This window comes from Micromesistius poutassou (genome assembly GCF_964030765.1).
Source record: "Micromesistius poutassou genome assembly, chromosome: 10".
Taxonomy (NCBI): domain Eukaryota; kingdom Metazoa; phylum Chordata; class Actinopteri; order Gadiformes; family Gadidae; genus Micromesistius; species Micromesistius poutassou.
The window spans coordinates 2998857-3011356 of NC_140280.1; the positions used below are offsets into that span (position 1 = coordinate 2998857).

The 12500-nt window shown below is 46.5% G+C and overlaps 1 protein-coding gene across 1 annotated transcript in view; it reads left to right on the forward strand.

Moving 5' to 3' along the window:
- Nucleotides 1-446: 446 nt before the first annotated feature.
- sgcd (sarcoglycan, delta (dystrophin-associated glycoprotein)) overlaps nucleotides 447-12500 on the forward strand; it is a 34197-nt gene continuing 22143 nt past the window's right edge. The window contains exons 1-3 of the mRNA XM_084474391.1: nucleotides 447-564; nucleotides 2411-2596; nucleotides 11197-11298. Of these exons, the coding sequence (XP_084330517.1) occupies nucleotides 2411-2596; nucleotides 11197-11298 (288 nt within the window). The 5' untranslated portion in view covers nucleotides 447-564. The remainder of the gene's footprint in view (nucleotides 565-2410; nucleotides 2597-11196; nucleotides 11299-12500) is intronic.

Below are 12500 nucleotides of genomic sequence, written 5' to 3' on the forward strand. Positions count from 1 at the left end.
TACTAGAGCTGCTTCCTGCTTCTCTCCGGCCGACAGAACGCTCATAAACATTTAGCCGCCGCCAGCAAGGCCTGGCGGGCGGCCATCTTGTGTGCCGGCGGTGTATTTAGGGGGCAGGGCGGAAGTTACCGTTGGCAACAGCCAGGCCCAGCCCACGCCACCGAAGCACATGTTGTCTATAACGGGCCCAATGGAACGGAGCCTCCTTATTTGGCAAGAGAACTGACCAATGATATGGCTTGACGCTGGCTGGAGCCTATGAGGGAGCTGGCTCGGTGCAGCAGTGACAGACGACACTAATGGCTGCTGTATTATTCTGTTTACAGAGAGAGAGAGAGAGGACAGACAGGGGGGAGGAGACAGGATGAATCACCCCACCCCAGGTTAGCTCCTCTGTCGTCCCGCCAGGAGGAGCCCAGAACGGGGACAAACGATAGAGGAAACATCATAGTTTTTTTTACGTAGACGTCTGGTTTGTGAGCGTTCATCCCCAACGCAGTGAAGGGCCTTCATGGTGCCGGAGACACACTGGAGAACACTTCCGCACTCAGCTCGTATATTCAGGTTAATAAACATTACGAACAAATCAAATTTCACTTGTGATAAAGTGTGAGGAAGAGAAGGATGTAATTCATGCAGAGGAAATGAAAAAGAAAACAAGCCATAAAGATGAATTTATTGAACCAGAGTGTTTTTGTTTACGGGGAAGCTGTTGAATGCTGTTCACCAAGCCATTCCAGGTGATCTGTAATCCATAGCAGATGATCTGTAATACCAGGTGATCTGTAATCCATAGCAGATGATCTGTAATACCAGGTGATCTGTAATCCATAGCAGATGATCTGTAATACCAGGTGATCTGTTATACCTGTAATAAATATCTGTAATCCAAACCAGGTGGTCTGTCATCCAAACCAGATGGTCTGTCATCCAAACCAGATGGTCTGTCATCCAAACCAGATGGTCTGTCATAACAGATGATTTGTAATTCACATCAGATGGTCTGTACTCCGTACCAGATGCACACTGTGATGTGTATTGGACTATACAGCACACTGATGTGTATTGGACTACAGCACACTGATGTGTATTGGACTATACAGCACACTGATGTGTATTGGACTACAGCACACTGATGTGTATTGGACTATACAGCACACTGTGATGTGTATTGGACTACAGCACACTGATGTGTATTGGACTATACAGCACACTGTGATGTGTATTGGACTGTACAGCACACTGTGATGTGTATTGGACTATACAGCACACTGTGATGTGTATTGGACTGTACAGCACACTGTGATGTGTATTGGACTGTACAGCACACTGTGATGTGTATTAGACTATACAGCACACTGTGATGTGTATTGGACTGTACAGCACAGTGCGATGTGTATTGGAATGTACAGCACAGTGTGATGTGTATTGGACTGTACAGCACACTGTGATGTGTATTGGACTGTACAGCACACTGTGATGTGTATTGGACTGTACAGCACAGTGCGATGTGTATTTTCACCTGCCGTTTGCAAACAGAATGATTAACATTCCCGCTGGGAATCAAACGCTCTCTGAGCAAAAAGGCGGGAGGTGTCGGTGTCGGGGGTGGGGCGGGGGGTGTGGCGGGGGGGGGGTGTGGCGGGGGCTGCTCCGCATGATCCAGACGCCCTCCCGCCGTCTGCCAGCTGGACCCCTCAAACACACTTCATCTCTCCTCGCGGCCCCCCCCCCGCCATACGCTAGCGTCCGCCGCTACAGCGCGGGATCTCCCCGTCCCAGCTGACCGGCGCCTGGTTCCGGTTCTGGCCGGCTGTCTCCTGCCGTTCGTTCCACTTAGCGGGGAGTGAGTGCTGCTGTCGGGCCGTAGGCCGGGGGCGTCACGCCATGCGCTCAAACCAAGCGCGGGCCGTAAATTGTATTTTGCGGCGAGTTATTGGGCTATTATGGCGGGGCTTTGAGTGAACAAAGCCTTCCTTCCACTCACTCAGCGGGACAATTAAAATGGCCATTAATCCAGATATCAGCATATCTACGGGTCGGACCGGCGTGATGCAGACACTAAGTGCTTATGAACCCATGGATCAAAGTGATCGCCCACCACCACGGGCAGAGAGAGGGCCGCTGCTGGTGGAGGACGGCTTCTTCTGCTTCTTAGGTCCAACATGTCCCCTGGTCCCCTCATGTAAAAAAAACCTGTGTTTTGTCTCTCTCCCTGTATAACCGCGGTCCTGTCTCCCCACAATGTCACCCGGGTCATGTGTATCTCCCCCCTATATATAACCCAGGTCCTGTTTCTCTCCCTATATAACCCAGGTCTCTCCCCCTATATATCCTGTGTGTCCCTCCCCCTATCTAACCCTGGTCCCTCCCCCTTTGTAACCCGGTCCTGTGTTGTGTCTCTCCTCAGATGACCCAGGACCAGTGCTCTCATAGGAACACGCTGCAGAGCTCGGAGAAGGCCCAGGTCTACAAGGTGGGCATCTACGGCTGGAGGAAGCGCTGCCTGTACCTGTTCGTCCTGCTGCTCATGCTGCTCATTCTGGTGAACCTGGCCCTCACCATCTGGATCCTCAAGGTCATGAGCTTCACCATCGTGAGTCCTCAAGCACGCACGCACGCACACACGCATGCACACACACACACACACACGATCATTGAGCACCCGCACTCTCTCTCTCTCTCTCTCTCTCTCTCTCTCTCTCTCACTCTCAACCACTCACTCAGTCGCACACACATGAGCACACAGACACAATCTTTGTGTGACTCTTTCTGAAACATAGTATCAGATACAGACGCACACTCTTTGTAAAGCACAGTAACAGATACACATGCACACTCTTTGTAAAGCACAGTAACAGATACACATGCACACTCTTTGTAAAGCACAGTAACAGATACACATGCACACTCTTTGTAAAGCGCAGTAACAGATACACATGCACACTCTTTGTAAAGCGCAGTAACAGATACACATGCACACTCTCTGTAAAGCACAGTAACAGATACACATGCACACTCTTTGTAAAGCACAGTAACAGATACACATGCACACTCTTTGTAAAGCGCAGTAACAGATACACATGCACACTCTTTGTAAAGCGCAGTAACAGATACACATGCACACTCTCTGTAAAGCACAGTAACAGATACACATGCACACTCTTTGTAAAGCGCAGTAACAGATACACATGCACACTCTTTGTAAAGCACAGTAACAGATACACATGCACACTCTCTGTAAAGCACATTTACAGCCAGACGCACACACACCAGCTGGAAGGGAGCAGACGACCGGCCGCGGCCCGCCGGTCGCCAGTGCCCTGTCACTCGATTTATTCTGCTGCCAAAGGGAAATGTTGTATTGATCGACGTTGGAGAGAGATCAGATCTGGGCCCTGTGTAAATGTTGACACTCCAGCCCGCGCCAGGCCCCTTCAACACCACAACGCACCAGACGCAGCAAGACAAAGAAACAGACCAAGACACAGTACACATTACACACCGCAGACCTCTACACCCTACACCCTACACAGTACAGACCTCTACACACTACACCCTACACCCTACACAGTACAGACCTCTACACAGTACACCCTACACAGTACAGACCACTACACACTACACCCTACACCCTACACAGTACAGACCACTACACACTACACCCTACAGCCTACACAGTACAGACCTCTACACAGTACACACTACACCCTACACAGTACAGACCACTACACACTACACCCTACACCCCCAGATCACTACCCTACACCCTACACAGTACAGACCACTACACACAGTACAGACCACTACACGCAGTACAGACCACTACACAGTACAGACCACTACACACAGTACAGACCACTACACAGTACAGACCACTACACAGTACAGACCACTACACACAGTACAGACCACTACGCAGTACAGACCACTACACACAGTACAGACCACTACACACAGTACAGACAACTACACAGTACAGACCACTACACACAGTACAGACAACTACACAGTACAGACCACTACACACAGTACAGACCACTACACAGTACAGACCACTACACAGTACAGACCACTACACAGTACAGACCACTAGACAGTACAGACCACTACACACTACTACAATATAGTAGTGTGGAAATGAGTCAAAGCAACTTGCAACTTTGACTCATTTCCACAACTTTGTGGCAAAATAACACACAGGCGTCATCACATTTTTCACAGAAAAGCTGCCGCGGAATCAAGCATTTTTCTGCCTCCGAAGGCACAAAAACTCTCCTCTGTAAGGAACGACCTCCTTCACACACAAAGCCCCCTTCACATGGAGCCCACCTGAGACCCGCTCTCAGACAAGGTCCTGAGGTGCCGCCGTGTTGGCCAGACACTCCAACAAACACCCCCTTGTCCCCGAGAGCTGCGATAGGGCCGCGCTAGAGCAGCGCGCCGCTCCTATTGGCTGCTGTTACCTGGTGGATGAGGGGAACGCGGCCAAGAGCTGGAGGAGAAGCAGGAGAGAGAGTGTACAGTGGGGGAGACGGGGCCCCAGCCTTACAGAAGCACTTACACAACAGGCTGCTGGTAAACTGGCTCAAACATTACTCTTCTACTAATTGCTACTTAATTAGCAGCTCTCCATCTAATTAAAACATTTTCCTTGAGGCGAAACGTTCATAAATAACATAAATATATGTTGAGAGAATTTGATCTGGTTCCCCAATAGCACTCATTGTTAGGAGAGGACAGAAGGGATTGTGGGTAATGTTTCGAGAAAGGAAAGTGTTTACATTATTAAACCCAAGATTACTGGAGCGGGAGCGGATGTATGAGATGCTTATTGGTGTAGGCTGTGTCACAGGAGGTGTAGCTTCACGCTAACGCCGCTAACTGGAATGCAAGACACCTCCTGTCAGGATGTTAAGTTAAAACACTGGCTTTTGTTAGAGTGGGGGGGATTCAAAAAGAAACAGTAGAATGGAAATTAGATCTGGACGAGTGTTGGCGTGATGGGGGTGAAGTGTGTGTGTGTGTGTGTGTGTGTGTGTGTGTGTGTGTGTGTGTGTGTGTGTGTGTGTGTGTGTGAGTGTGTGTCTTGTCTGCGTGTGTCTGTGTGTGTGTGTCTTGTCTGCATGGGTGTGTGTGTGTGTGTGTGTGTGGTTTCTCGCTGGGTAATCAGGTGTGTATTTCCTCCACTGGTTCGTAACAGCCTGCTAGGAGGATTATATACAGAGAAAAGCCCAGAAAAGGAGGAGGTGATGTAGGAGGACGTGACAGAGGAGGGCTGTGGTATCAATGGGTCTTGAGCTGAAAATGACAGTGTCATGTCTGGGAGCACCCGCGGCACGTATCCTCTCTCTCCCTCCCTCTATGTCTCTCGCTCTCTCTTTTGTTCTCTCTCTCTTTCGCTCTCTCTCTCTCTCTCCCTCTCTCTCTCTCTCTCTCTCTCTCTCTCTCTCTCTCTCTCTCTCTCTCTCCCTCTCTCTCTCTCTGCCCCCCCAATCCCCTCTAAAATAACGTGTATCTAACCAGGTCTGTCAGTGGATCATTATGTTGATTGATACCCATCGATCATAATGACTGATGGGGCAGAACAAGAGAGAGGAGAGCTTTTATCAGCCCTCTGGGACCAGAACTCTTCCACTGTTCAGTTAATGATCCACCATGTTATTACTGACCCTCGTGTCTCGTGCTAGGAGACTCATGGGTAATGTAGTTTATAGTAGGGTGAGCGCGACGTGATGGGTGATGTTGTTTATTAGTTTTGCAGGTGTCTGTGTGTGTGTGTGTGTGTGTGTGTGTGTGTGTGTGTCTGTGGTGTGTATGTGTGTGTGTGTGTGTGTGTGTGTGTGTGTGTGTGTGTGTGTGTGTGTGTGTCTGCGGTGTGTGTGTGTCTGTGTGTGTGTGTGTGTGTGTGTGTGTGTGTGTGTGTCTGTGGTGTGCGTGTGTGTGTGTGTGTGTGTGCGTGTGTGTGTGTGTGTGTGTGTGTGTCTGTGTGTGTCTGTGGTGTGTGTGTGTGTGTGTGTGTGTGTGTGCGTGTGTGCGTGTGCGTGTGTGTGTGTGTGTGTGTGTGTGTGTGTGGTTTATATTATTGTTAGAGGTGAATGATCTAGTTTATTAGTTTCAGAGGTGTGTGGTGTACTTTTGGACATGAATGATGGGTAATGTAGTTTATATTAGTGATAGCTGTGTGTAGAATAGATGATTGTGAGGGGTGGTTGATGGGCCACATAGTTTATCTGGGAGGTGAGTGATGGGTAATGTAGTCTTGTTAGTGTGAGTGATGCATGTTTTGAGTTCCTGTGACGGGCTGCATATGTCAGTCTGCCAACGCCTCCCAAACATCGCAGCGCTTTGGTTTTCAACAGTGAATCGCCCGAGTGAGAGACAGAGGACAGGCCTATGTCAGGGCTACATTATACATAGTGTAGGCCTGCTCTACATCATACATACTGTAGGGCTACTCTACATCATACATAGTATAGGCCTACTCTATGTCGTACATGGTGTAGGCCTACTCTATATCATGGTGTAGGCCTACTCTACATCATACATGGTGTAGGCCTACTCTATATCATGGTGTAGGCCTACTCTACCCCATGGCGTAGATCTACTCTACATCATAAATGGTGTAGGCCTACTCTACGTTATACAACGCACATGGTGTAGTCCTACTCTACCTCAAACATGGTGTAGCCTTACTCTACATCATACATGGTGTAGGTCTGCTGTACATCATACAGGGTGTAGGCCTTCTTTACGTCATACATGTTGTAGGCCTACTCTACATCATGGTGTAGAGAGATGTACATCATACATGGTGTAGGCCTACTTCACATCATACACGTTGTAGGCCTTCTCTACGTCATACATGTTGTAAACCTACTCTACATTATAGAGAACTAACTAACTAACAGTTTAGAGGTGTAGAGATGGTAGGGAAGTGATTAACTAGTGGGGAGAAGGTGAGAAGGTGACTTTGTTGTGGTGACTCTACATATACTGTCATTTCTCCGTGTGATGGAGGTATTTCGTTCTCCTCCTCTGAACACAACCTTAGCTTGAAGTCATCCATGAATACGTAATGGGAGAGATTCCATCTATTCATTCCTTTGAGGTGAGACGATTTGTAACGTTGATTCTTTTCATCAATGCATAATGTGAAGTTAGGGAAACGCTCGCTTAGAAGGAAAATATTCAGTATAGTATTGAAGATCGTATAAATAACCATATTCATACAATATTATTATCATATAAACCGCATTTATATCAAATCATTATCATATAAGCCATATTTATACAATATCATTATCATATGTGCTGTATTTACACAATATTATCATCATATAAACCATATTTTCACAATATCATCATATCAAACATATTTTCACAATAGCATTGTAAAAAACATATTTCAACAATATTATTATTATATATTTAAACAATATTAGTATATTAGTATTAGCAAACAATATTTGTATCATATATTTACACAATATCAGTATAAACCATATCCATATCTCAGGTGCTCGCCCTGTGAGCTGATTGTCCGAAAGACTAAATTTCACTGATGATTGATTCTAGCCAATAGAAATATTGTATTCTAGCCAATAGAAATGTTCTATGCTAGCCAATAGAAATGTTGTATGTTAGCGAATAGAAATGTACTATTCTAGCCAAATAGCGAAATAGAGTCATTTAGGTCAGGTCTGTGTGTGGTTGCCAGATAAGGCTCTGTATTCAGTGATGTATTGGGTTGCCAGATAGGGCTCTATAATCAGGTCTTTGTGTTGTTGCCAGATAAGGCTCTATATGCAGTGATGTATTGGGTTGCCAGATAGGGCTCTGTAGTCTGGTTTGTGTGGGGTTGCCAGATAAGACTCTATAATTTTGTCTGTGTGGGGTTACCAGATAAGGCTCTTTAGTCAGCTCTGTGTGGGGTTGCCAGATAAGGTGCTATATTCAAGGATGTTGATGGTGCTTTACAGTGTTGGACCTATGGTGCTGCGTTGCCAGGTTAGTTGATACAAGGTGTTGGTGCCAGTGGACTGGGTTGCCAGGTTGTTTGATACAAGGTGTTGGTGCAGAGGGATTGGGTTGCCAGGTGCTTTGATAAAAGGTGTTGGTGCTAGAGGGATTGGGTTGCCAGGTGCTTTGATAAAAGGTGTTGGTGCTAGAGGGATTGGGTTGCCAGGTGCTTTGATAAAAGGTGTTGGTGCTAGAGGGATTGGGTTGCCAGGTGCTTTGATAAAAGGTGTTGGTGCTAGAGGGATTGGGTTGCCAGGTGCTTTGATAAAAGGTGTTGGTGCTAGAGGGATTGGGTTGCCAGGTGCTTTGATAAAAGGTGCTGGTGCTAGAGGGATTGGGTTGCCAGGTGCTTTGATACAAGGTGCTGGTGCTAGAGGGATTGGGTTGCCAGGTGCTTTGATACAAGGTGTTGGTGTTAGAGGGATTGGGTTGCCAGGTGCTTTGATACAAGGTGTTGGTGCTAGGGTGACTGGGTTGCCACCAGGTTTGTTGATATATATGGTCATGGTGCCATGGGGCTGGGTTGCCAGGTAAGGTGATATAAAGTGCTGGTGCCAGGGGGCTGGGTTGCCAGGTAAGGCGATAAAAGGGGTGTGTGTTGTGATTACAGGAGGAGAGGAGAGTAGATTTCAGATCAATCTGCTGAAATGGAAGCCTCCAGTGCTGCACCACACACACACACACACACACACGCACGCACGCACGCACGCAGGTACGCACGCACGCACGCATGCACGCACACACACACACACACACACACACACACACACATACACACACACACACAGAACATTAAAGAAAGAAAGACAGACAGCCCAATAAAAGCCCCCGCTGGATATTGGATATATTTTTCTTATTTCCAATTGTGGGGAACCAGGAGAATGTGTGAGTCCTCTGTCAGGCTGAGGCGCTAAGTAATGCGCAGAGGAGGCCGAAATAAATATATGAATATCTGAGCAGGTCCTGTGTGTGTTTTCTTCTCTGTCTGCGCTTTTACTGTGGAGGAGGAGGCAGGATATGTCAGGACCAGGGTCTGGGGCTTCAGACTCATAGAGAAACTTCTTCTAGTAATACTGTAGTAGTATAGTACTGTAGTCGGTAGTAGTACTGTATCTGTACTATAAAAATACTGTAGTACTGTATATGTACTATATTAATACTGTAGTACTGTATCTGTACTATATTAATACTGTAGTACTGTATATGTACTATAGTAATACTGTAGTACTGTGTCTGTACCATAGTAATACTGTAGAACTGTATCTGTACTATAGAAATACTGTAGTATTTTATCTAGCGAGAAGCAGAGAATAATCTATAATTATAGAGGGATAGAGAGAGATCTGTTTAGACAGATAGGAAGAGACTGAATCTGTTTAGTATAAAAAATATATATGTATAAAGAGATAGAGAGAGTAGAGATAGGATATGTTTAGTAGTAATAGAGAGAGAGAGAGAGAGAGGATATGTTTAGTAGAAATAGATAGAGAGGGGTAGAGAAAGGATCTATTTAGTAGAGAGAGAGAGAACGATAGAGAGAGAGAGAGAAAGATAGAGAGGGGTAAAGAGAGGATCTGTTAAGCAGAGAGGGAGAGGTAGAAAGCAACTTAAGCGAGGCTAACTGCAACACACCTGGTAGTGAGAGAGTAAATTATTCATGTGTGTCTGGGTAATTGTGTCTCTCTAGTTGTTCTCCAGCCGACAGAACAATCCTTTAAACTAACGCATCACCTCTGAACTCAAACACACCGTCTGTTAGTCTCTGTCCCCACGGGGCGGTCCCTGGAACCGCACTCGTCAGGTGTCTGCTTTGTTCTGCTAAGAGCACCTTACTGCTTCTGGAGAACCGCCCGCCAAGGGAAAATGAGCCAAACATCAGTAGAACATCAGTAGAACATCAGTAGAACATCAGTAGAACATCAGTAGAGTATCAGTGGAATATCAGTAGAACATCAGTAGAGCACATCAGTAGATAACAACAGTAGAACATCAGTAGAGTTTCAGTAGAACATCAGTAGAGTTTCAGTAGAACATCAGTAGAGTTTCAGTAGCACATCAGTCGAGAAAATCAGTAGACATCAGGAGGAATTCAAATGTAATCAAAGTGAGGAGCAATTAACTCTCAGAATAATCACTTTTAGTGAATTTCCCAGAGAAGCTGAGCTACGACTCACCTTGGATCTGACTAATTACCAGATCCAATCAGTCCCGGTGGCAGACTAGTGTGTGATCCCCTTCATGGGTGGAAAGATCAAAGGCGGAGTAATACCATCGTGATGAGGCACGGCGAGGTGTCCGGTCGTCCTCATCTGATCCCCTTCTGAAGGTCTAGTTAACCTCAAGTTGCTTGGTCAGAACTACCGGGAGTGTATCAATATTCATACTTAAGATTAGATTGTCATTTGTTAACATTTATTTGACCATCAGACAAATATGTTGTACATTTTTTAAAGTGTATCTCGGACAACAGTCGACAGTCTATCAAAATGATTATTATTCTTTCATTCATTCAAGTTATTTTACTTTGGATCATAAATGTGTTAAATCGCTAGTGCTGCTCATTGTTGGTAAAAACCTTACGTTACACTAATGAGTGCAACGGGCGAGTGGTGAAATGCATCAACACCTTTAACCCTCTCTGCGTGCCTCTCATTGCGGGGATGTGATCTGTTCTCTGATTGGTTATCTTGTTCGTAGTGTCGCGGTCGATCACGGCGGAAGGCGTTAGCTAGAGTGAGTGGCAGCGGAGCGGCATATTAGCAGGAAACGCACGGCTGGCAAAGTGTCCTCTTAAGACCACGCCGTGTCCTCATAAATACCGTATTGATCCCCCAGCCAGACGCTGCTGCACACGCTGATCGATAATGGGGTAAATTGGCTCAAACATAAGCATCAGATAAAATAAAAAAAACGGCGAGAAGGAGATGAGGCGTGTATTGTGGTTGCGTCACGCCACACTTTGTTTGTGCGTTCCTGCAGCATGACAGCGTGAATCCTTACCCTCTCTTTGTATGCAATCATTTATTGTGTTTCGTTTCAGGACGCCCTGGCTTTGTTGGTTTTATCTTTGTTTACGTGTCATTTGTTTGTTAGAGGGAAGCGTAATGTTCTCCATTGTGTGGACGATAAAGTTGTGTGGTGTTATTGTGTTCTTTATTTATGTGTTTGTTTCAGGACGGCATGGGAAATCTTCGCATCACGGAGAAAGGATTAAAAGTGGAGGGGCCCTCAGAGTTCCTGCAACCGCTCTACGCCAAAGAAATCCAGTCCAAACCGGTAAGAACTCCAGTAAATCCAGTCCAAACCAGTAAGAACTCCAGTAAATCCAGTCCAAACCAGTAAGAATCCCCCGTAAAGAATCTCCAGTTATCCATTCTAAACCGGTGAATAGTTAGATTAACTCAAGCCCATCTCTCGATATTATAGCCTGAGAAACCACTGATACAGAGTGGTAGTGGAAGCAATAACATTGTTCTTACCAATTCAATCAATCATCAAAGCGGGATAATGTGAGTGATCTGGTCATCATGAAGAGTAGAGCCGAGTAGACACCCCCCCCCCCCCTCCGTCTTGCCCTCTGGCTTGTCACCATGCCGACCGGCTGGCTGTATCATCCCTCATTTGATGTTCTGTTTACACGCTTTTATTTAGTTTTGTACTTCTGTGTTATTATACTATTCTTTGTTATTGTGTTTTGACGATGCAAATGTAAGTTTTCCATGCTAATGAATCGCTCTTTGAACACAGAGACAGGGAGAGAGAGACAGAGAAAGAGAAGGAGAGACGGAGAGATACAGAGAGGGAGAGAGAGATAAAAATAGAGAAAATGAGACAGAGTTGAGGGACAGAGAAAGAGAGACAGAGAGAGAGAGACAGAGACAGAGAGTGGGTGAGAGAGAGATACAGAGATGTATAGAGAGAGAGAGATAGAGAGACAGAGACAGAGAGCGAAAGAGTGCAGCAGTGTTCGCTGTATGAGTCCCGATGCGACGACGTAAACCTTTAATTACTGAACATGTATTTCCCTCTGACACGCGCCCCATGAGCGAGGTGGTGGGGCCATCTGTTCCATCTCATCAAACCGACGCTTCAACAGCCACACACGACCCCCCCCACCCCCCCGCTCCTCGACTGACTTCCTCCCCCACCATCCCCCCATCCCCCTGCATCCCTGACGAGATGTTCTGCATTAAAAGCGCCCACCCCCCCCCATCGTCGCTCAGGAGAAGTCTTTAGTTCCAACACTGAGTGGGTGGTCTGTGTTATTCCAACCCCTCTAAGATGTCTGCTTAACCGCTCTGCTCCAGTCCTCCTCCTCATCCACCTGGGGAGCGTGATGACTGTGTCTGTGACTGTGGGGCAGTGTTACGTTAGTGTAACGGGTCTCCGCTGCTCAGAACGCATTGCTACCCAGCGTTACCGTAACGCAGGGAAGAGGTTCCCTCTGCTCAGGACGTAGCGCAGTGATCATTTACAGT